Source organism: Desarmillaria tabescens (assembly GCF_030435595.1).
Source record: "Desarmillaria tabescens strain CCBAS 213 chromosome Unknown EV420scaffold_33, whole genome shotgun sequence".
In the NCBI taxonomy this organism is placed as follows: domain Eukaryota; kingdom Fungi; phylum Basidiomycota; class Agaricomycetes; order Agaricales; family Physalacriaceae; genus Desarmillaria; species Desarmillaria tabescens.
In genome coordinates, this window is record NW_026848332.1 from 42,255 (window position 1) to 65,914 (window position 23,660).

General features: G+C 47.9%; 10 protein-coding genes across 10 annotated transcripts; 3 read left to right on the forward strand and 7 right to left on the reverse strand.

Moving 5' to 3' along the window:
• Positions 1-4,656: 4,656 nt before the first annotated feature.
• EV420DRAFT_1560090 (uncharacterized protein) lies at positions 4,657-5,173 on the reverse strand. The gene is made up of 3 exons (XM_060473802.1): positions 4,851-5,173; positions 4,749-4,794; positions 4,657-4,693 (listed from the first exon to the last, which is right to left on the reverse strand). Exon 1 carries the CDS (start codon positions 5,060-5,062, stop codon positions 4,859-4,861), a length of 204 nt encoding a protein of 67 aa, XP_060327625.1. The 5' UTR covers positions 5,063-5,173; the 3' UTR covers positions 4,657-4,693; positions 4,749-4,794; positions 4,851-4,858.
• A 69-nt stretch (positions 5,174-5,242) lies between these two features.
• EV420DRAFT_710101 (uncharacterized protein) lies at positions 5,243-6,504 on the reverse strand. Its single transcript, XM_060483171.1, has one exon. The coding sequence runs from the start codon at positions 6,323-6,325 to the stop codon at positions 5,423-5,425; it is 903 nt and encodes a 300-aa protein (XP_060327626.1). The 5' UTR covers positions 6,326-6,504; the 3' UTR covers positions 5,243-5,422.
• EV420DRAFT_1646035 (uncharacterized protein) lies at positions 6,425-6,914 on the reverse strand (the record flags this gene model as incomplete). Its single annotated transcript, XM_060477852.1, has 2 exons — positions 6,425-6,780; positions 6,836-6,914. 2 exons carry the CDS (start codon positions 6,912-6,914, stop codon positions 6,425-6,427), a joined length of 435 nt encoding a protein of 144 aa, XP_060327627.1.
• On the reverse strand, positions 6,895-8,204 carry EV420DRAFT_710127 (uncharacterized protein). The gene is made up of 7 exons (XM_060483172.1): positions 8,036-8,204; positions 7,949-7,985; positions 7,709-7,894; positions 7,412-7,566; positions 7,307-7,357; positions 6,982-7,228; positions 6,895-6,925 (listed from the first exon to the last, which is right to left on the reverse strand). Exons 1-6 carry the CDS (start codon positions 8,121-8,123, stop codon positions 7,128-7,130), a joined length of 618 nt encoding a protein of 205 aa, XP_060327628.1. The 5' UTR covers positions 8,124-8,204; the 3' UTR covers positions 6,895-6,925; positions 6,982-7,127.
• A 500-nt stretch (positions 8,205-8,704) lies between these two features.
• On the reverse strand, positions 8,705-10,166 carry EV420DRAFT_1766345 (uncharacterized protein). Its single transcript, XM_060480874.1, has 2 exons — positions 10,062-10,166; positions 8,705-10,005 (listed from the first exon to the last, which is right to left on the reverse strand). Exons 1-2 carry the CDS (start codon positions 10,125-10,127, stop codon positions 8,905-8,907), a joined length of 1,167 nt encoding a protein of 388 aa, XP_060327629.1. The 5' UTR covers positions 10,128-10,166; the 3' UTR covers positions 8,705-8,904.
• Positions 10,167-10,724: 558 nt separating this feature from the next.
• Positions 10,725-12,683, reverse strand: EV420DRAFT_1646038 (fungal peroxidase; the record flags this gene model as incomplete). Its single annotated transcript, XM_060477853.1, has 9 exons — positions 10,725-10,801; positions 10,860-10,987; positions 11,051-11,117; positions 11,172-11,234; positions 11,284-11,506; positions 11,558-11,853; positions 11,906-12,354; positions 12,410-12,506; positions 12,554-12,683. 9 exons carry the CDS (start codon positions 12,681-12,683, stop codon positions 10,725-10,727), a joined length of 1,530 nt encoding a protein of 509 aa, XP_060327630.1.
• A 1,645-nt stretch (positions 12,684-14,328) lies between these two features.
• On the reverse strand, positions 14,329-16,918 carry EV420DRAFT_1560109 (nucleoporin protein Ndc1-Nup). Its single transcript, XM_060473803.1, is given in 7 exon segments — positions 14,329-14,614; positions 14,668-14,916; positions 14,965-14,967; positions 14,980-16,006; positions 16,059-16,185; positions 16,235-16,415; positions 16,467-16,918. The coding sequence occupies 7 exon segments, from the start codon at positions 16,897-16,899 to the stop codon at positions 14,499-14,501; spliced, it is 2,136 nt and encodes a 711-aa protein (XP_060327631.1). The 5' UTR covers positions 16,900-16,918; the 3' UTR covers positions 14,329-14,498.
• Positions 16,919-16,995: 77 nt separating this feature from the next.
• EV420DRAFT_1560120 (uncharacterized protein) lies at positions 16,996-19,535 on the forward strand (the record flags this gene model as incomplete). The annotated part of the gene is made up of 11 exons (XM_060473804.1): positions 16,996-17,354; positions 17,410-17,702; positions 17,754-17,835; positions 17,885-17,980; positions 18,031-18,084; positions 18,134-18,262; positions 18,315-18,385; positions 18,444-18,494; positions 18,546-18,644; positions 18,695-19,053; positions 19,110-19,535. 11 exons carry the CDS (start codon positions 16,996-16,998, stop codon positions 19,395-19,397), a joined length of 1,881 nt encoding a protein of 626 aa, XP_060327632.1. The 3' UTR covers positions 19,398-19,535.
• Positions 19,536-20,291: 756 nt separating this feature from the next.
• On the forward strand, positions 20,292-20,528 carry EV420DRAFT_1274280 (uncharacterized protein; the record flags this gene model as incomplete). The annotated part of the gene is made up of 1 exon (XM_060467826.1): positions 20,292-20,528. A coding segment is annotated over one exon (237 nt), but the record flags the coding sequence as incomplete, so codon positions are not given.
• A 1,123-nt stretch (positions 20,529-21,651) lies between these two features.
• On the forward strand, positions 21,652-23,004 carry EV420DRAFT_1560133 (uncharacterized protein). Its single transcript, XM_060473805.1, has 2 exons — positions 21,652-21,743; positions 21,798-23,004. The coding sequence occupies exons 1-2, from the start codon at positions 21,675-21,677 to the stop codon at positions 22,911-22,913; spliced, it is 1,185 nt and encodes a 394-aa protein (XP_060327634.1). The 5' UTR covers positions 21,652-21,674; the 3' UTR covers positions 22,914-23,004.
• The last annotated feature ends 656 nt before the right edge of the window (positions 23,005-23,660 follow it).

A 23,660-nucleotide genomic window follows, 5' to 3' on the forward strand; every position in this document is an offset into this window, starting at 1 on the left:
GCGCGTTGCCGTGTAACAGTAGCAGGAAGGGCGGAATGAGTTCGGCTCCTTCCCTCCGACCGTCCCTACTCTCTTCCGAAATCCAGAAACGCGGTAAAGGGAAGACGTAGGTCCATTAACGGATTGGGATGGGAAGCAACATTGGAACGTTGACAATTTCTGAGAGAGCTGTGGTGGTACGAGCAAAAGCGGAAGTTGCCGTCACCCGGACTCGCTTCCCTTCTTACCCCCTCCTTCAGAGTTTTCACTTCGTCTGTCTACTCGCCTGCTGTATCTTCTCTCCGTAATTTTATTTCTGCGGCATTTATTCAATTAAAATCGCGTGTTTCTCTGCCTGCTTGTTACATATACCTCCTCCATCAATCTCCACGACGCGTCGCCTGTGACTGAGAGCGCTGGGATCGACACACAGTATCGAGACTTCGCACGCCATCCCTACAAAACTGAGTCTTCTATCTGCCAATTAACCTCAATGGGATTCACATCGCGCTGCTGCTGCAATATACGAACGAAATGGCAATGGCGCGACTTCTAAGAGGCGGAGAAGGATAAAGACCACGCGATTGGCTGACAGTGGAGCCCGATTGGAGCGACCACGACATCACAATGTGTCTGCCCAGTTAGCAGCCTCCTTCAGCGTGCCAACGACGAGCTCAGAGTCGAGCGTCTCCCCCTCGACGCGCCTTTACTTACCACTGCGCCCAAGCCTTCTCCCATACCTCCTGCACTCTCCGTCCTCACGGACATCTACTCCATCCCACGCACTACGCCGCCAGTCCCTTCGCCACATACACACCCCCTCCCGCAATTCACACCACAAACACCTTAACACGCACTCCCTCCTTCCCGTGTGCGCCGTTCAACTTCAAGTGAGGGTCATAGAATCACAAATCAGGGATTACCATTGGCACTACTAAAAGTTACGAAGCGAAATCATAAAAAACCGTTACCAGTCTGAGGAAACTTTGCTCGTGCCTCCAAGCAAAAGGACGCAAGAACTACCAGCATAATCTCCCTGTACATGCTCGAAAGGCAGAGACCGTTTTCCCGTTCGTGCCACAGGCCTACTCTTAACGCGCTGGAAAAAAAGGAATACCACACACTCTCCTTCAAGTTCCCGCACACGTCGATCCCCACTGTGTACACACACACTCCCCTCCTCCATACAAGCACGTCCTTCCCCTCCGTCCATTCTGTCAGCCCGGAAAATCAGCAACAACCGTACGCCCGCGAAATTTAGGAAAAACCTGCTGCCAGCCACGTACCGTTACATGAGTATGGTTCCCCTATGCTACGCAGTCAATGCATCGTTATGTCCGTAGCTACTACGTAGTCACCACGCGTCATGGTCACAGGAACACGATACGTTGTGTCAGCGGAAGAGGGTTGGATGAGGAGGTGCGCGAAATCATGTATTCCCACAAGAGATTCACACAAACGAGCTGTTAGGTAGCGATGTCTATAATGCCAGTATCATGTAATTTATTCACGTCAAGCAAGATAGGTAATATGAGTCCTTGTAATGACGCCCCACGACTTCATGGCCTCCTTGTACACCGGCATTTCGAATACCGACAACTTCTTTATCCTCTGATCTGGCAGTCTCCACCCGACTACCCAGCACAGCACACCATCCAATATGCATGTGGTGCCTAGCAATGTGTACGAGCCATCCGGTATCGGGTACTTGCGCACCTCTTGATAGCGGGGATGGCCTATACAACTCACGACGCCAAAATCTAAATATTGATCACCAAAAAACAATCGATCATAAAAGATGGCAAGACTCACGTAGTGACCTTCCTCTGATTCTGGGCGGACTTCGCCTTGAACACGATGCATCTTGCCAATGAAGTCGCTTAAAATCGATGAGAGATTTGATAAGGTTTCACCGATGTTTTCGAATTGGTTGTCTGAGGAAAACGCCTGTGAACAGAGAGGTTCCTGCAAATGTCCGCGCCCAATCGACGGCAGCATAAGACGGCTGAGCATGTTCGAATCGAGGAGACATGTCCCCTCTTGACCATCAAAGAGACAAGAAAAAGCGGTTTCTCTCGCAACGGCGGGAGCGACAAATTTTTGGAAAGCAGGACGCTTATACTATTGATACTGCTAGGTTACCAAAAGTAAAGATTAAGCCAGTTAAAGAATAGAAGTCGCTTTTGAAAAGTTTCATAAGTTTCCAGCGGCTTGAACAACTTCAATGAGATTACGCCGGGTTGCTCAGACATGAACAAGGAAAGACCCACTTCCGTTCGAGCATCAGAGACAGGTCGAGGAGATTACGGCCCTGCAAGCTACCACCGTAGGCCCTAAAATGGTATGAGCCTTGCGACAGCAAAACTACCTGCTTTGAGTAACCCTAATCTTAAGAACCTAGTCAAATTGTAACCAAAAGGCCCGGGGATACCAACCTTAGAATACCGTTCCTTCTTCAATATTATTAAAAATTTTGACCTCTAGACAGATGCCGACGCTCTGGAACAAAAGGACATCAGTGAGAGGAACCAGGTAGAGAAACGGTATACCATATGCAAAAACCTTTCAAGTTCACTACAAGACACGACTCAACACCGTAAACTACACCCAGGACTTCCTCCAGGGTGGTCATCCATTCAGCTGTCATAGTCCTCAAGGGGGGATTGTCTGAATCTGAGCAAACGACTTATCCAAAACCAACTACCATAACCAGAGAGAGTACGCTGATTCTCCCTGCATGAAGGGAAACTATCCTTCGATGAGAACGGGAACCCCTCCAACCCACTGTTCGTCCTTTTGTCATCTCTGATTGTCCCTACATATCGCTCCGAGCCAGAACGCAGCACATCGATATCTTGAGCTTGATGCCTTGGAAATAAAAGTGAAATTGATTCCACTTAATCCTGAGATCTGAGATTTTGACGAATACGGCTTCCCCGTATTTGACGTGACATGGCGAGTTGGAACACCACAAATTGAGAGAATCCAACAGGACGGTGCGAACAAAAGAGGAAGTTGCCATCACTGCAAACCCCGGGCCCCGTTCTTCCCCAAAGAGGAATCGACTCGTTTTTCTCCGCTCCCTCATCAACATCTGTTATACCTCCTCCATCGACGTTCGATGCCTCTTGCTAATGTATATGACCTTGCACGACGCGCCGCCTGTTACTAGCCAGAGCTTTTAACCGATGCCCCGATGCGCAAGATCACTGCGTCGCGGCTAATATCGATTCAATAGGTGAGTTCTCACCTACGTCGCACTCAAGAACACTGATGATTGATCTAAATTCGATTATTAGGCAGTACACGTTTTCTTTTAGGTCGTCACGATGTCCCGTATGAGCAGAAAGCGACTACTTTGGTCTGAAATCGAGGAATTCACCCGACTTGGTAAGTTTTCGTGTCTCTATATTATTGTTAATCGGACTTTTATGGCCACGAGTATTACAGTACACATATGCTGCCTTGGACATATAGTTGTTGTGAGGGCGCCAAGACGTGGCGTGCATGGCCTAACCCGCTGGAAATTGAAGCACAGATATACCTAACGCGTTGATCACTGCATTCCAAGGTTCACGCAATCAGGGTCGACCCGTAGACAAGCTTTAATGCCATGCCTGTGCCAAAATTCACTCGAAAGTTGGAACCTCTGTAGTGTGTCCATCATCCTCTTCATTGATGTACTAATACTCAACAACTTATCAGGTGAGATCCTCGTCAAATGAAGTACAGGGACCGACTGAACTTTCTGAAAATCTCAAGGCTTCAAATCTTCTTCTATTACGGAATACTGGGAGCGTTACACTGGGTGATAGCTTCAGTAATTCAGGCTTAAATATTGAAACTGAAAGATATTTATTTTTAGTGATTTTCTAGTCTAAAATATGGAAGAATTAAATTCAATATCTTTTTGATATTTCTGATTTTATCAAGATTTGAGGCAAATTTCACAAATATCAAAAAGATATTAACAAATTCTATTGCCTATTTTAGCCTCAAATATGATTAAAATAAATATCTTTTAAATTCAATATTTGAGCCTGAATTACTGAAGCTATCATGCAGTGTTAGACTCGAAACGACACAGAAAATCTGTTGAGATTTGAAATATGTTTTTCAGATCTTTCAAATTCCAGACAACTCAGGTTGTAATGTTCGATATCGGTGTGATATCTCATCAACAGGGTTCGTTCATCCGAGCTCGCCCTGGACTCTAGACCTACGCAAAATCCTTAAATACGAGCTAAATTTGCGCTGTCTTCTCATCATCCTGCTCATTCCTACTTTTCTCCCTTCTCAGCCCTTTTCTGCTTTCCTCATCTGCTCTCGCATCTTCAAGCCGTCTCTTGCCGTCATCTGACGCGTCCCCGGCGCGTCTCTCATCGTTGTGCGTCTCGTCGTTGACTTTGTCGTAGTCAATGGCTTTGGTCTCGTAATCGCCATCAACTTCTTTCTTCAGTTTTTTTTATCTCGGTCTTTCATATACGACCGATGAGCTCATTTTATTTCTGAGTATTTTAGTTCGAACTCCCTCAAGCTCAGATATAATGGTCGGATGGCCACAAACATCGGTTACCACGAACATGGTACGTCGATAGATACCTGTTATTATCGCAAGTTTAGCATTGACTAATCTGCATCTTAGCAGACGTCGACTCCCGTCGTTGTGGTGCACAAGAGGTATCGGACATTTGTTTCGTATCGGCGGCTCACGGTAAACTATCACTTGCGTTCTTTGTATGACTTCATCTTACACATCCCTTGCCTAGCTCGTTAATAGTTGTCGCCTGCTCCTGGACAGAGCGAGTCAGCTAGGTATGTGCTCGATGTTGCATTATCTTTTCTGCATGCTGATTGTTTCCTCCTCTTAGGTAGGATTTCATAACAGCGGCCAAAGTACCGAGTTGGAACCTCTAAACTGCAAAATGAAAATCGCATACACGCTGGAGGTCAAAAGATATGTTAAATAAGCATAAGAATACAAAGGTGCGAAATATTGTAATTCAACGAGCGATGCATATATATATATAAACAAGCTAATGGTTATAATTCTAGAATCATGTTCAAAATGTATTGTGAACATTTATTCATATCAAGCAAGCAACGTCGTATCAGTCCATGTAGCGATGCCCCGTGACAGCAATAATACCATTTGGCACATCGCCCACGTCCATTTCGAATACTGACAACTTCTTCAGCCTCCGATCTGGCAGTCTCCACCCGACTACCCAGCACACCCTACTGCAAGATTTAACCTTGGCGCCTAGCAACGTGTATGAGCCATCCGGTATTGCGTACTGATGATAGGCGAAGATCTCAAATATATACTCTGTTCCTGTATTGTCTTCAACAAGCTCTCCTGATCGCACACGTCGTTGCGAGTCTCCCTCGGACAATCCTTTTACAATGGCCGATTCAACAATGTATCCATTGCGGTATGAGTCTACATCTTCTTGCCGTCCAGATTCCAACAACCAATCTGCAAATTGCGGCGTTGCGATGGAAGTTCCTCGATCATGACCTGCCTCCATGATGGCCGCCAAATTTTGTTACCGTTTCCAGGTTTAGGATACAGGAAGAGCAAATCCCCCTGAGTGTGTTGTGCTGTCATATTCACCAAGGCTGCCCACACCTCTTCGGATTGCTTTCCGTAGTAAGCTGGTATAGAGTTTGAATTCAGAAGGTACGCCATCCCCGCAACTTTATCCACAGGATTCGTCGACACCCGTTTCTGCATCTGCAACAACACTTCATACACACGGTGTTGACCGTGTATCCTCCGCAGTGATGATAACTGCTCCTGGAATCTCCATCGTAGCTCCTTGTCGTCAGTGACCCCACCGATGATCGGATGCCTGCTGATCTCTTGCAGGGTCCATGCACGCTTGAACCAACACCGGTCACTCTCAAAGTTGTCAGCGTCGGAACTCAACGGCCGTCCCAGCCCACTCAGATAACACACCACTTTCTCAGCCTGTTCATACACAGATCCAATGGTGGGCACATCCGCTTTCCACTCCTCCACTCGCAGATCTTCCCTGCGGCCCCCTTTCTGTCTCAAACAGAGTACATCCAGCCACACGTACTTTGCTCCTAGATTGAGCATCTCAATCCGGATGTGCTCCAGGCTGGTGTCTTTAGGGATTGGCACTGGCCATTCGTATCCGTTGATGGGTGTCAACACATCCTTGCGGTCTTCCTCGTCTATCCATGCATGCGATATCCCCCATGGCCATCGCCGGACAATCCACCATGGCACCACTCGGTTACTGTACAGGTCCCAGACACGCCGAGGGGGTAAAGATGGGTAGATGATTCTGTCTTCGACGAGTACATCCTGCACCATCTTTTGGTACTGCTCTTCCCATTTTGGTATATAATATGCAGGGTAGACCTATTTGAGGTGCGCATAGCACTATCAGATGGCGCCGTCCACGATCTCCATTCAAGGAATAGTCCTCAATGTCGGGTTGTGCCAAAATAAGCAGAGATGAGCAAACGCAGTCCCAAAGTCATAGTTTTTCGAGATGCAGTCCTCAAGTACGGAGTATATCCACGGAGGGAACAAAGTGTATGGCAGTACGAAGGTGGTGTTGAGCTTCGTCAAGAATCCCTCCATGCCGAGGTCGGTGCAGAGAGTGTCGGCAAGAGTGGATGGTATGGCGAGTGTATTAGCAGTGTAGGACCGTTGCTTCAGTACTGGAATGGAAGTCGTTTCACCAAACTCAGAGGGCGGGAGGATTTCACCTAACCCAGAGGGCGGGAGGAGATCAACGGTCAGAGCACTCCACAAGAAGGACCCTAAATATTTATTTTTAGCATTTAACACCCTTCTTTTGTGATTTTACATGCTTACGCAGATCGGGGAGCGGTTTGCTTTGGAGCATTTTGGAAAGATCATCGCGAAGCCACCTGTTCGGAACGTTCTCATCCATTTCGGGTATTCCTAGTCATAGCCAGAATAAAGACATGAAATACTGAAAGTGATACGAGCACACATACTACTGCGAGTTCGAGAGGTCGATGAGATACGGTGTTGTTGGTATCGGCACAAGGTCTCGATCAGAAATGGCCCCGAATTCCGCGGCCTCAATGTGTGCCATGGCCATGAAGGTTCGTACCGTTTTGATCGGACGGTTGCGTACGTCTCATCGAGTGGACCCTTCATGGCGTGCATGAAAGCATTGTAGAGTAGATATCAAAATGGTAGGCGACTGTCTTAGAGTCAAACAATCGACGTTCAGAATCACTGAGAAAAGGCAGTTCAACCCAAGTTTACCAGTGTTATCCGATACAAAGAAAACGCCGTGAACAGACGTTCCCACACCTTTATGGACCGCTGTTGATACTGTATAGCAATAGCCTTTTTCCTGATGAACTGCCGGTTCCAGAGTCATGGCGGCAGAATCGGTTTTAAAATAGAACTAGTCACCTAGATTGTCGGCGATAAAGACATTGAGCGTATACGAATGATAGGCCTTGACCCTGATCGCCAGCGCAGATAATCTTGATGATGACAAAAAATGAACGTTCTCAACGATGGCGGGGGTGACGAGAAATCGGAAAAGTAGGGGGATTATATTCGTACTGCTAGGGCACAAAAGGTAAGGATTCAGCAGCTGGAAAGTCAAAGAATAGGAATTCGGTTCGAGGGAATTTCTGCGCTCCCAGAAAGCACAAAAGTCTGCCAACAGGCAGAGCTCGTAGGGTGGAGAGAAAAAGACCATACCATACCCATATGATTCCCTCCCGGGAACAACCCGACATTCCCAGTACTTCTCCCTGACGGATATTTCCTCGGTCGCGATGGCTGTCAGGGGGTACAAAAGACGGCGTCAAGTTAGGCTTTCTACATCTTGAAGGCCGAGTGTTCGTCAGAAAGGATTGGCAACACGAGAACACCACCGTATCCATTCTAAAACCAATTTCAATAAGAGGCGAGCTGAAAGATGACAGACGTACTACGAACACGACTGGCATTTGCTCCGAGAGACGAGGTCCATAGGCTGAAGAGACTATTAGCCAAAGATACGTAGCCGGAGAGTCAACAACGTACCTGGGAAAGCTATCTCCCATTCCTCTCTGCAAGGTCCACCTTCTCCCTCAAATCTCTCCAACGCTGCACCCAACCTAGCGTCGTCCATATACCTTCTTGCTTCGAACACAATCTGCTGACTCGATCAAAAAATCCTAATGCCGGTTCGACGTCAGTGAGTCCTATCTGTAAGGTAGGTTGCCACGAGGAGAAGGATAGGGCCTGAGAAAGGACAAAGCGCTTTAGCACACGTATTGACTGAACACTCAATGACTTACCATGATGAAATCTAAAACTCCTCCCACAGTCGGAGAATACGCTGATCCTTCAGATTCCTGCACGTAGTGAAACCCATCCTTCTCCTCCAACCCACTGCCCAGACTCGCCACCGTTCCCGGGCACCCACTCGTCTCGGTCGCCGTAACACGATACGTTACCCTGGCGTAAGTTCAACACGAGGTTGAGGACGTTCTTCAATGGATCATGAAGGGAGAAGGCCGAGAGTGGGTATTCAAGTGAAAGGCCTCGAGCAGAGTTTCCCGCATCTTGAAGGGCACGTACAGGCTTAATACTGTTCCTGCGAGATGATTAATGACGAGAGAATGGACGTCGATAAAGTAAACATACCGTAAGCAACAGCGGATGTAGTATAACATCGTGGATTTCACCGTAGCCTGGGAATTAGAAGTTGTTGATATTACTGGTGTGAATTATTTAAAAAAGACGTTTACATCAAAAAAAAGCACATACACAGCAAAAGATATATACGCATGTCACAAAAGAAAGTCAGGATAATCTACACATCTATTTCTATTAGACTCGTAGCCGTAGTCCATACTTAAAAATTCAAGTTAATCAGTGGTATAATTCCTCATGAAATGCATACCAGATCAAGAGGTATTAAGCAATGACGCAGACGACACTTCACTCAACCAATTCATAAAATTCCTATCCACAACATCAAACGCCTGATCCTCATCCAACTGACTCCAGAGCCATCCTAGCCACGGCATCCATCGCGTATCGAGCGCAGAGAGAATCCTCGCCGCCTCGACGCCCCACTGCCTTTTCGCCCACCATGGCCCGTCCTCCGCCACCCGTTTCATCAAAACACAGTGATGCGCCAAGATGATCAGTGCACGCGGTTTCCCCTCTGCCAACAGACGAAAGAAAGTATTGGGTGCCATTACCCACCACCAAAGCGCCGCGTCCCAATTTTGAAGTGACGCTTTCCATGATATCTCGAGGATACGGATCGATTCCTTATACGCAGCATATACTGATATGTCCTGTAGTTCCTCAAGATCCGGCGGCGACGGGTGCGCTGTGCTCACAAGTGTCAACAGAGATGATGAAAACGGTTCTTCCGAGGATGTAGACACCATGAATAACATCGGACGCAGGACACGCTGTGGCCAGAGTTTCGCAACCTTACGGGCTATGACATTCCAGTCGCCCGCGGATAAGGAGACCATGGATGACGTAGCGAACTCATACATCGCAAGAAGACATAAGGCCATCAAGACAGCCCTAGCATCATTCTTTCCGCCATCCGTTTCTGCCATGTGTAGCCCCATTTTGGCTTGACAGTGGTAGGTGCTCGCAGCTACGGAATACCGACTGGCCGTGGGATCATCATGGTAAGCATGAAGCGCTGACATTGCGAGAATAGCGTAGAGGAGAAAATGATTTTTGGGATCGAACGCGAGTTTCGAAACGGAGGTGTCCCATACGCATGCTTTAGCGGGATCAGGTGAGAGTGTGTGCGAAGTGGCGGTGGTATAGTGATGAATTAGTTCGAGAGTCAGCAAGTCGAATGAACCTGCACCGGTCCATTTCGATATTGTGGAAGGGGAATTTTCAGGTGAGGTACTTGATGTAGCACGGGTAGATGTCCCTGGTGCCACCGAGTGAGATTGTGAAGTATCGATCCAGACGCACTCTATGCTTCTCCTCGTACAGTTCTTGCAAATAGGCAATTCTTCATCGCACTTCATGAAGTTCAGGATCTGAGTTAATTATACAAAGGCTGACAATAAGTACATACCTTGACTCTGCGTCGTTTGCATGTTTTGCATCCAGTTCGTGTCTTAATGTGCGTGCGGATTGGCATAACAGAGCTGGTTACCCTTGCTCATGGCCGCAGTTGCTGTGGCCGGAGTTTCAAAATTTAAATTTCCATCTTTGTGAACTTTCGTGATATCACGGTCCCATGCCCTGAAAATATTCTCCTCTGCCGACAAGACCAGGGACGGACGCTCGAGAGAAGAATTAGACAATCCACACGAGAGACGTTTATTAGCGCACCGTGCATATTCCCACTCCCCAAACGCCCTGTTCAAACTTCAAAACCTTCAAGTTCGACTCTCATCTTGCAGAAGAACAAGCGAAGGCTCCGGTACGCCTCGTAAACCTAAAGCAGGCACATGTCTGAAATTCAGACAGTACCCCAAAACCATTCCACGTCGATGTAACTTTTTATAGCACTTAGACATTCAAGTACTCATGCCCTGTCCAATCGCTACTGGTTAGAGCTTCCAGAAGGCCCACATAATGCTTCTTTGTTATTCAAGGTCTCCAAAGGAATTTTAACGAATTTAGGCTCATGTTTGGAATGCGGAAGAGGTCAGAGTGACTAACTGTCTACGAAACTGTGAGCTCATTTATTTACTATATAAATCTTAATTCAACATCTCTGTCTACAACTACATTAGGCGGCAATGGTATTCAATATAGCAGAGATGGAGGGCGAGAAGAAGTACTCTCCTCCCCGCGAGACAACGAAATCTGATTAAAGATCATATTAGTCCAAAGCTGCCAGCTCAAATTTCGAACGGACACGCACCATTCTGTAACGTGATAGCACGGCTAGGGTCTGTTGGATCTAAACCAGTAATTGGACGACTTCTTGATGAAGGGTCGGTTCCTGCAGAACCAATAATAGGATCCACACCGGTACTGGGGAGGAGGAAGCTACAGAGGGTTAAGTACTCAGACCAAGACATTAGGTATGGAAAAATCGAATTGCCTACTTACTTTGCGTTGTTGACCCACAACTGTTGCAAAAACCGGAAGCCGTTACCGATGTTAGATTGATATGCGACTATAGTAGCCTTAATCAGTCGACGCTCGTTCGAATCACTACGTTTTAACTAACCAAAGGCAAGACCACGTTCCAAAGAAGCACTGGTAGTATTTGACGTTGCTTCATCATCAGTTACTGTAAACATTTTATAAGCCGCCTGGTTTCGCCTACAAAAGGATCTAACCTTCGGGTCCGTAGGGAATACCAGCGCGAATGATGTGATGCGCTGTTTCCTCCGGAGTGAAATCTCCGCGAGGGCGTGTCTTCCTAGTATGAGCGGCAAACGGGCAGCGCGTCTGGTTGTTAAAGTCTGCATCATCATCGTGGTAGGTGAAGTTGTTGTTATGCATGGGATCCGACGCCAACGTAGGATCGTCGAACAAGGGTGCAAGATAGACGGGAGCGCCCTGCAAATCGTAAGTTAGCAGTAGATCTTTTTGCTCGGATGATAAACGTACACTCTTCCATCGTCCAATCATACGCGCGCCTAATAAGGCAGATCCCTCTTCGGGAGTGAGAACACCCGGCTCAGAAATCGGGTTGTCCAACAAGAACTTGTTGAACTCTGGAACCAGCTGCTCCATCTGACGGAAGACCAGGAACGAGCCATCTTTAGCCCAAGACGGACGAGTAGTACTATCACCGTCCTCGGCCAGTAAAATTTCCCCCGCATCGACAGCTAGCTGACCTGGTAGAGGTGATTGTGTGAACCCTATGACTGCGGGCTGGCTTATTCCATCCATGAATCCGAAATCTGCATATGCATCATCATCATCAAGATGGATCAAAAGATGGCGAAGACTTACGTTCGTGGCCTTCCTCTGATCCAGGGCGGGCTTCACCTTGAACGCGATGTAGCTCAGCGATGGAGTCGCCCAAAGTTGACAAGAGGTCTGACAGGGTATCGTTGACATTATCAAGAGTATCTGATGCAAGCAAGAAAACGCCATGAACAGAGGTTCCTGCAAACGATTGCACCCAATTCCCAGTTCCGGGATCGCCGATGGCAGCAGAATCAGCTTCCTGTCCCTGAGAATAGAACTGGTCGCCTAAATCGTCGGTGATACCTAGTGTAGAAAGTCCTGACTGGGAAAAAGCGAGATTGACTGCTGTTAGAGGCTGGGTTGTGACGTCCAATATTTGGGTAGTAGAAGTAATGAGAGGGTGGATATCCGTCGCCAGCTTGTTCTTAAAGTCAGTCGTGTTTTGAATACCGAAAAAGAAAAAGAGTTCTTTCTTCTTCTTCATTCCCACCCTGTATCGCTTCGCATCAGCTCAAGGAACAATGATGAGAACTCAAATTCACTGACAAGATATCTGCCTGGACGTCAGTTAAGTTTAAACCAACAGATGCTGCTGCTGATTGAGCTTCTTGGGTAGTTGGCAGATTTGGTTGGGGTGCGGGATCTATTCGAAGCTTTAGCTGAACCACAGACGAACATAGGCTCACCTACCATTCAGTATAGATGCCGTTCGCATGACTTGTCGGCGACGTAGCTGGCCTGGATTATTGGAATGTCCAGCAGCATTGAAGGCCAAGGAAAGCACTAGGAGAGAGGTGAAGATCGCGCCAGAAGCCTTCATCTTGGATAACCAGCAAAGAACGATGGCCAATGAACTACAATGAAGACGACCAGCGTCTTTTAAAGAAAAATATGAAACATGTGATGAGTCAAGTTATGCAGGACTATTGCTTTCCTTCACACAACCGCGAGAGATCGTGGCGCTGGCGTTTTAACAGTTATGTAAAGCCGATGATGAGGCTGTACTGGTGTAATATAATTTCGGCATTACCACTGTCAAGACAATCATGAACTCACCATCATGAAAGGCATAATCCAGCCGCGTGAGAGTGAGCTGGACCTCCCACTCGCACGAGCCTAAAGCCCGCGAGGGTCATTGTGAATTCACTCGCTCCCGTAGGATCCAGAACGAAGTAGATATCTGATGTAGAGCGAGCTGCAGCATACAAACATTGTGTGTTGGACCGGTTTCTGATTTCCATGTTGTCAAAGCGGCGTCGGTACGCCGTCCCGACACGCTGCTGCCGAAAGTTTCCTGTCTAAACTTGGACGGCGCTTGAGGTATATTCCTTGGGGTTCGGTTTGAGGCAAGAGTGCGCCATTCGTTAGAATGGATCGCACTTTTTGTCGCCTATGTATTCATTTCTCGGCATGACTGGGACTGCTGTTTCAAAGAATCACTCTTACAAAACGTCGCCATTACGCACTTGAGAAATAAGCTACGTTCCAGTTGTCACCCATCTGTACGCAACACCTCGCGTTTTGGATTGGCAGCTGGTTCCTCAGAGCATAACATAACCAAATCTCGGTCTCAATTGATGCACCGGTGGTCCTTATGCTGTGGAGACGCGAATTTTCGCGGCACCGCGAGTAATCGTATAAGAGTTCGTGTAGTCATCCACGCCAACTCTGCCGTTCCGGCGATGATCAATGGACCTAGTCGTGCCCATTTCTGATATCAAGTAAAGTCAATAAAAAGCTAACGTACAACGGTGAAGGATCCCCGACCAAGAGGTGTTCTTCGTTTAACCTTCCATGATTGATACCATGATGCACAAGGTTCGGAAAGCTGATAGCCGTGTCCTACGAAATGAGCGTCAAACCACCGACCGAGAAAACAATGTACACTTACTACTTAGGAATGCCGTCGGCATTGCAAAGTTACTACCTGTGGAATCTGGATGAGCAGCAAGTAAGCAGGTGCTAGGTGCCATGGCCCTGGAAAGCGAGCTAGATTAGTGTAAGGCCTGTTCGGTCGGCAAGAACACTGTTCGTCAGTCAGTAATAAACCAAGACCGCCGCCTGAATGAACGTACGTCGCAAGAGCCACCTAATAGACCAATCATCACCGATAGTCACAAAAATACCCAAGGAACAGATTATCAATACAAGGGGGGACCTCAGATGTGCCGAGTTCATGCTAAGGTCGCCGCTCCCGACACACTTACGGGGAACGAGACGAGTCACCGCTCCATATCAAATTTCTTAACTATTTCCGGGCTGAATGCTGCTGACTCTTGACTTTATCAGGCACCTCTACACTTATTGCATCATCAGTGATAAGCGCCATGGGAGTATTCCACGTCTTGACAATTCTACGGAACATAACACGATGCTTGAGCAAATGTCTTGCATAAAGTGTGTGAACTTGAAGCAAAATATTCAGTTCTACACCAGTCGCTTGGAGTAGTAAACGGAAACGATACCTGATGTTAGCACTTCTGATGATTCTTTGCACGAAAGTGAGTGAGTGATGCCTTGCGTCCTCTTGATGTACCATAGTCCCTGTACCTAGGCTCGGGTAGCTGTTTGTGGCGAATTGCTGATTGACGATGAACTAGAACTGCCTGCTGACAGAAGCAAAAATCGATCATGATTACTGATTATAATCTACAAACCCTTGCAGCTTGTTCGCAGTGCGCGGTGGGAACTTGAATGCATTCAATTTACCCCCAAACGTCCGTACAACACGCGCGATGCCATTCTTAAATCCTACATCCAATCCCCGTTAGTCCATACAACCAGCGTAAACTCAGTATACTCACCATCACCGAGGTATCCTAGGGCCTCACTAGCTTTAGCCAACTCTATCCGAAGAACCTCGCGTTGCATTCTTTCTTTATCCGATAGGCCTTCCTCTTCTTCTGGTGGCGGAGGTCGCAGAGCATTCAGTTCAATCTGGTAATCTTCTATCGCTGACAAGAAGGAGAGCATCGCCTCAAGGATTTTGGGAATATCGCGCTGGACGACCCCGTATCGATCTTCTGTCAGGGACGAACACGTTAAACGTGATAAAACTAATAAAATCAAAAGACAAATCAGCATCCGGAATACTCCGAGAAGGAATGCCATCGTACCTTCGACGACAAGAAGATCAAGTTCGCGCCTGGATAAGGATCCTTCTACGACCTTACTTATCCGCTCCCTCGTCCACCAATTCACCCATGCTCCAAATGCCTCCTGCACAGCAACAGGCGTGTACCGGTGAATGGCACTACCCAAAGATTTCCTGATATTCCCGAAATAATCCTTGGCTTCTTCTACGCTTTTCGTCATCTCTGTTGGAACGGGTAAAGCAGTACTCGCTGACTTGAACAAGTCCGGGATGTGTGCAGCTTCGGCACCCGCTTCGACTGCTTGCGCGAATGATCCGTCCGCACCAAGGGAATCAATGACGCTGCTGATGGGAGACGGTTTCGCTTGCTTGTAAATGGGCTGTTTGACTACAGATACTGGGGTGGATAGGAAGGGTGGTGGTTGTGGTTGCGCTGCAGTTGCTACTGCAAGAGGCGGTGGGACGGTTGGGGGCGCTCCTCTCCGCAAGAAATGCTGGTAATCTCTCCCGAGAACCAGAAGGCTCTCCCTGCATAGATGACTCCAGAGATTGGGGGAATACTTCTGATCTCCGAACAGAGCTGTCCGACGAGCGCCTGCTGAAGGAGACAGGTCGGAAGATAACTCGTTTAGTTCGGCAAATGCGAAATATTTGAAGATTATATCAGAGGAAGCCACTCCCGACACAAGGGTTACTGATGGGTCCGCTGTCATGTGTGATACGAGAATGGGCTGGCTGATAAAGGAATCAAATAGTAGTTCTGCGACCTCCCAGGTTGCCAAGGTTGAAAATGCCAGGAACCATGCTCTTATCAGAAGAGCGAAGTGTTGAATGGGCAAAAATATTGTCCAAGACCCCCGAAGGAAATGAGCTGTGAATGGCCGGAGGACAAGATGAAGCAGTGGTAGGCGGTAAAGCATGGGAAGCGTGAGCCGTGCAATAGCAAATATAGCGGCAGACGTGGGCACGGAAACGGATGCGAGGAGAGCTACTATGACCAGCGTCCGCAAGAAGTCGCCGAGCGTAACTGCGGATTTTTGGGTCTGATTCTGCAGAATACTTCAGCCATACAGTTCATGAATAGAAAAATAGGATGCTTACAAAAGAGGAGGGCCATCGAAAGACAAAACGATCCATCATGATGTTCCGGAGTATAGAACAGCATGCAACAATAACCTGAGATGTTAAAAGAAACACCAGCCGACCATTCAAATAATATGGGTGCTTCCTAGTCCAGTCAGACACGAAAATAGTGAACATACGCATCACCCGCTCACTTTGATTTGACAAATACTGACAGCCGGGGGTCATTCGATTTGGACATTCGAGCCATCGATACATGGAGAAGTGTCGCAATGATTGCAGAGGAAAGATAAACCAAGAATGCGCTTCTAGTGCTCTGTTTTGCCAGAGCATTCTGCAATGTTTTTAAAGGAGTCTTTGACGTTGAGTGATAACCTAAGGAAAACTGAATCAACAGATAAATTCGGTGAGAGCGCGTCGACGGACCTGTAAGATGCCTTTTTCTTAGCACCACGATAGGTAAGGCTACCGCTACCCAACACACGTATGCCATCATTGACGTCGACGGCGTCACCGGAACCATTGCCACCCCGCCAATCCCCAGTTCTTCAATACCACCAAGGCACCATATTGTCCATGCCACCGTCTGGACCCAACAAAATGCGATAGAGCCCAAAAAAATCCTCCAAAGAAGCCGTTGACGAAGGACGGCTTTGATGAGCGGCTCATACGCTGCAGATGCAGGAGGTACGGAAGGAGATGACTTGACTGCGAGGGTGGAGGGTATCGCTCGCAGTGGCAAGGGCGTTTTGGGCTGTTGCTGGGGAGCAGAAGGGGAGGAAACGCTCGATTTTATTAATGGCGACGTCGGTAGCCTTGAGTTCGTCACTGGTGTCAGTGGCCGCCGCATCGTGGTCATGGTGGCGGTACAAGGTTAGGATTGTTTGTTGATCGTGACGCGTGCCGGCTCCCACGTTTCTTCAACTCTTACTACCATCACCCTCGACGGCCTCGCATGGACAGCGCGACTTTCTCCAGCGCGCACAAGGTCCTCAATGAGAAGCACCGTAAAGAAATTGCGGCACACGAGGCCAAGTATGACCGACTCAAGCATTCAGCTGAGGACACGCTGAACCGTCTCAGCGACGTAACGAACAGGACAGGGCACCTCGTCAGGGCCCTTGGATTTAGCGACTTGCAGGAGGCATGGTTCGTAGTCGACAACGCTGAGCATGGCACGAAGTACAGTGATGCGTTAACTCGGATAGAGGATCTAGAAAAGGTGCTCCGTCGTACGACAGACGAAAGGGACCATTTACAGACTCAGCTGGATGATGTTGTAAGGCAGAGAAACCAACTCTTGGAGAAGACAAAGTATGTTTTATCCTAACTGTCCGGCAATTATAGCCAGAACATATATTTCTGATAGGGACCTTCCAGCATCCTCTTCGCCATCAAGACGTCTACTAGCGGCCCAGCTGAAGGCGCTTCAGTCGCGATACGATGACCTCTTGGACAAGAAACAACGCGCCGCTGCAATATACAAACGAGACTACACTAAATGGCGCGACTTCAAGGCATTCCTGTTTGATACAGAATGCAAGGCAAAATCCAAGATGGAGGCGGAAAAGGACAACGAGTTTCGACGGAATATTTTTATGCGATTGGCTGACAATGGGAAGATGTGGGAGCAGATAGGGCCATTGCTCTATGCGGACGACGGTGAGCATGATAATTTAATATGTGGGAATATTTTCACTTATCCTCAAGTAGCTTCGTACCCATACGAGGATAAGAACTTGTATCGACAAAACAAAGAGAATGAACCTGAATTCACACCAACGCCGATACCCACGTATGTGCCTATTGGTTGACATGTTGATACACTATAACAGTCACCGCAGGACGATTTTCCTACCAAACACTTCTGAACGACCTGGAACTCCAAATTCGGCATCGCTTCCAGTTGGTCCCTCGAAAACCACGGCTTCATTGCCGCAGTAGGTGACTGATGAATGTATCGCTTCAATAACACTTAATGGTCCCTTAGATTATTCAGCCCAAAGCCCAATGGTTCCAGCCTTGCGCCAGTGCCTATGACTACGTATGGGCCTACCGGTTGACATGTTGATACCCTATAACAGTTACCATAGGGCAATTTTCCCACCAACTCCTTCCAAGCGACCTGGAACTCCAAGTTCACCGTCACCGCTTCCATCAGCCTCTCTCATCAATGGAGTGACTTCAGCCGGTCCTTCGAAGACCACAATTCCATCACCGCTGTAAGTCATGCCGACCTACATATTGTTTCCATCACGCTTACTGGTTCATTAGATTATTCAGCCCCAAGGCTAACGGCTCCATTCTTGTTCCAAGTTCATCAGACACGGAAGAGGACTCTCTTGGTATTCTTGCTCCTTGCATCTCTCGCCTCGTCATCTCTGACGAGTCGTTCTGTTCTAGTCGGGGAATCAAGCCCGACTCCGCAGTCCAAAGTGCTCTTTCAAGGTCGAGGTACGATCAACCATACAATTCATTTTTAAAACGCTCAGGCTGCGTCTCTAGCCCCGTTGACATCACCGTCGGCGCGGCTTTCCAATGTCCCAAACTTGGATATCAAGCGACGCGGACCTCGCTCAACACTCGTCCTCTTATCAGAGCAATGTACGCCGACGGGATCGGAATTCCTACATACAAAGCTGACAGTATCTTAGCCCCATCGACACCGACGAAACCGAAGACCACCTCGGTGCCACCGCGGAAAGTTCGCCGCCTCAGTCACGAACATGACAGTCCTCACTCCACGCCATCTGCACCACAAGGAAAAGGCAAAGAGAAGGAGAAAGCCGCGTCATCTGTATCCGCGGCGCGTAACGCCAAACAGACGAACGATTATTCGGCGTTCAAGGGTCGTGGACGATACGCAAAAGATTCGAAAGAGAAGACGATCAACGAAACCTTTGCCATCGATCCAAACCGGAACAACGGCCTCGACTTCCAGTTTGATGCTGTTGTCCGCAACAAGGACGAGCGACGAAAACTTCATGCTGGAGATTGCGAGTGTTGTCGTGACGTTCGTCTTTTTCTTTTCTTTTGAAACGTGCTCCTCATCAGTGCTTCCTCACATAGTACTACGAAGGTGTCGGGCCTCTTCCGAAACGTTTGAAGCAGCCGCTGTGGCGGTCACCAAAGAAGAACGCTACGCCTTCTCCTGTGCGTAGGAAGAAGGGAATATCGCGACATCGGTATAATTGGGCGCAGGGTGGGACGCCGCCGGGGTATTGGGATATTGGGTTCCCGGATACCCAAGAAACGGAGAATATCAATGAGAGGGCGAAGGAGATGCATGAGAAGAAGAGGAGGGAGATTGAGGCCGAGGCTATGCGTGGAGATGGAAGGTATGTTAGAAGGAAGTGACAGATTTGGTTCTCAGTACATTACTTTTCCGGATGTCATACGCAATTGTATAATAAATAGCAAGGCACTGTTTCATTACCTTATGGTCCCCCTTTAATATTTTTACAACGCTAGGCTGCTAAGGGGTGCGAAATACGGATGTGCCTTGCATCGTTACGGATACGACGTAACAATACGGTCATAGAGCGTACAAAACATGTCCCTAGTTTCACGGTGACAACGAATAGTATGTGTCGGTTAAAGTGTGAGTACGGTCTACTCCATTAGTAAGGTCATGTACTGATATCAATGATATTATTTAAATGGTCCCTTAAAGTAGGATAAAGAAGTTGTTCACCTACACCATTCCCTGTCTTTTTCTGATACGTACGCATGAGCAAACAGGGTGCCAATTCCTCGGAATCACAAGCGCCCCAGTCGATAACTCCGGCACTCTCTCCGTATCTGCGAATTTGAACTACCATATACCATGTATTACGGGGCCCCACTCGAGGAGCATCTCTACCTAAGTGTCTCCACCGCCTCAATCCTTCCTGACTCTATTGACGGCAATATGGTGGAATATTTACAAACAAGATCGTTCGCAACGATCTCCGACATTCGTGCAAATTCCTCAGGAAACTTATCTATCAATAGAAAATCTAATTTCTGAAGCAATCGAGCTATGATCGATGCGTCATAACTCATGACCGTTCTTTATCCTTTCTTATTTTCGAACCACCATCATCCACTATGAAGCACAGGAGAACATTTTCTAATCCGTTCACGCCCGTTCGCAAACTATTCTTCAGGCTAGATTTGTTTAAACCCTCTTCTGTGGCTCTCGAAGGACACGGCTCTAGCGAAGTTAACCCTCTCGTCGACACACAGCCCAAATTCGAACATCCGTATTCTATGTCAACGCCAGGGAATATCGCCCTACAGAATGAAGACGCCTGTGAAGATGCCATCGTAATTACCACTCTTGACACCGTTCCCTTCTGCTGTCACGAAGATCTTCTCACCATGTCGCGTCCCCAACTGGTTCAGGTTGCTACCACGCTCAACGCTAGACTTCCCGCCTTGCTTCGTATTGATGTAAACCTCAACCGCTCCGATAGCTTCATCCGAAATTCCATCGAAGTCATCGTCGGTCTACGTAGAGATGCTCCTCCTGCTCCGAAAGCCGTAAGAATGCGGTCAGGTGAATTACGGATGGAGGACGACGAAGAGAGATCAGGAAACTGTACCCCGCCTACAAGTCCATTGGCTCGCCTTTCAGCACGAGGGACGCCAAGGCTAACGAGACTGGAAGAAGAGGATGAGGAAGAGAAAGATAAACCGTCGAAGAGGCGCAGGGTAACATATAGCGCTACAACACCGACTCCGCTTCCTCGTGCTCTGCGTAGCTATTCACAACGTGTTTCGCAAGCATCGCCGACTCCTACTCGTATCCTTCGTTCGCAGAGCCAGAAACTACAGGAAAGGATGGATAACATGCAAATCGACACTCGTTTCGTGACCACTACCAGACCAAGATATGGCAAGCGCCGTACGACCAGATTGTCGACTCCTACGAAATTTCAGCGGGAGGCCATTTTCGCCATGACCCCAATTCATCGCTTCACGGCTACAACCTCGGAAAATGAAAGCACTGAGAGCTTGGCAAGAGATGGAAAAGGGCATTTAGATACTCTTGGGGATAGCGGGAATTTGGATTTTGATACAGCCATGTCCTGAGCGATGCATACTGTCATCATTTTTTCGCATCACGGTCAGCCCCGGTGAAAGTTGTGTTGTATAGTACAGAACTCTGGCTACGAGATCTATATCCTCTCAATTTCCCGCTACACACGACCGACGAGGTTACCGTTTGAGGAGCAGTAGATCGAAAACAATCTGAGAGAGTCAGAAAGTGACACTCACTGCAAAAAGGGCCTCTGGCTCCTGCAGTGCAATAGTCAACCAAAGTGAACGAGAACGGGACCGGCTAGCTCGGATGAAAGCGCCGAAGGGACCACATGGCCCAACGGTCCGATGCCGCGGGCCGGCCAGAAACTGAACTTCACAGACGAAAAAAGGGACAGAGGGGGAAGAAGGATGTTGGGGGAGCACAAAATGTGAGTTCATGGTATGGCACAAGATGAGGGTGATGAGGAATGTTCTCACCGGTCCTGTCCACAGAGGAGGAAAAAAGGAAGGAAAAACAAAAACAAAACGGCCGATCATGAAAATTGGACTCAGTTTAAACTCCGTCCACAGCTTTGCAGGGGCGACCCCAGCCAGCATTATATTAATATGCCACCAATTCGCCCCCACCGTAAAACACGAAATGGATGCAAAACATGCAAACAACGCAAAGTCAAGGTATGTGTTTATTGTGTCAGCATTTCTATAATTAACTCAGATATTGAAATGAAGTGCGATGAAGAATTTCCTATTTGCAAGAACTGTACCAGGAGATGCATAGAATGTGTCTGGATCGATACCCCACCGTATCACTCGCTGGTACCAGCGACATCTCCCCGTACTCCATCAAGTTCCCCTGAAACTTCCCCTTCCACAATAACTGGCACAACAGGTTCATTCGACCTACTGACTCTCGAGCTAATTCACCGCTATTCTACCACTACTTCTCACACACTTGCTTCTGATCCTGTTACATCCAATGTTTGGACTACCATCGTTCCCAAACTCGTGTTCGATCCTAGAAACCAATGTCTCCTTTACGCTGTTCTCGCCGTGTCCGCGCTTCACGTTTACCATACTGATCCCACGGCAGATCGGTACGCCGTAGCCGCGAGCACTTACCACTGGCAAGCCAAGATGGGGTTACACAAGGCAGAGACGGACGGGGAGACGGATATTGGTGCTATTTTTATCACCTTGTCCCTTCTCGCGATGTACGAGTTCGCTACATCCTCCATCGTCTCCTTATCCATGAGCGGCTGGCATATCACAGTCCGTAATATCACTTGCGAGGTTGCAAAAATCTGGCCACAGCTCCGAGAAGGTGTTCTGCGCCCGGCGTTACTCGTAAAAGCGCCAACAACCATATCTACACCGCTGGAGGAATCCTTTTCATCATCCTTGTCGACACTTCTGAGCACAGCGCACTCGTCACCAGACCTTGAGGAGCTACACGACGTATCGGTGTATGCTGCGTATAAGGAATCAATACGAATTCTCGAGATATCATGCAAAGCCTCATCTGAGAATTGGAACGCAGTGGCTTTCTGGTGGACAATGGCACCTAAGAGGTTCTTTCGCCTACTAGCAGAGGGGAAGCCACGTGCATTGATTATCTTGGCGCATTTCTGTGTCATGATGAAGCGGGTGGCGAAGGACGGCCCGTGGTGGGCGAGGAAACAGTGGGGCATCGAAGCAGCGAGAATTCTCTCTGCGCTCGACACGCAATGGATGCCGTGGCTGGGATGGCTCTTGAGCCAGTTGGATGAAGATCACGCCTTTGACTATGCAGATACGGATTTCATGCATTGGTTAAGTGAGGTGGCATCATTGCTGAATGCTTCTTAACCCGGGTCTCATGAGGAATTATACCACTGATAAATATGAATTTTTAAGTACGGACAGCAGCTGCGAGCCTAATAGACGTGTAAATTATTTAATGTCCTCTTTGTGAATCAGAATCAGATTGTGTTGTAATTGTGGCCGTGAGATTGACAACTACGTATAGGCTTGAGCACTGGAGGTCAAGAATCAAAAGTAATCTTTCAAAGGATCGACCATACCAAGTTTTCCCAAACGTACGATTTTGGAGTAAGTAGTCGGGTCATCAACTGGCACAGGATTTTCTGGCCTTTGCCGCCACATCTCTCAGGCCACTGCGTACCCGCCAAGCCTCTCTCGTACACATTGAAGAAATTTTTATCTCCTTGAAGTCCCAAGCGTCCCAGTTAGTAATGCTGAATGATGAATCCTGATCTTCTTTCCGTAGTCGCCAAGTCGGGGCTATGCGTTATCAAGCTCCGCAGGAGAAGTATCTTGGCTCAATGATAACATAATTATTAACTATCTCCACTGCCTCAAACCTTCCTGACTCTATTGGTGGCAACAGCTCGAAGTTCAATCAACGAATCAAGAAATGGAAGCGTTTACCAAGACCTCCAAAATTTGCGGGAATTCCTTGGTTTCTGATGGAAAAGTACTGAATGAATATATAAATAACCAGGTGGCTCTTCAAGTTCCGCAGCCCAGTGAAGCTGTGATCGATGCGTCATAAATCCATGATCGTTCTTTTTCCTTTCTTGTTTTTCGAACCAC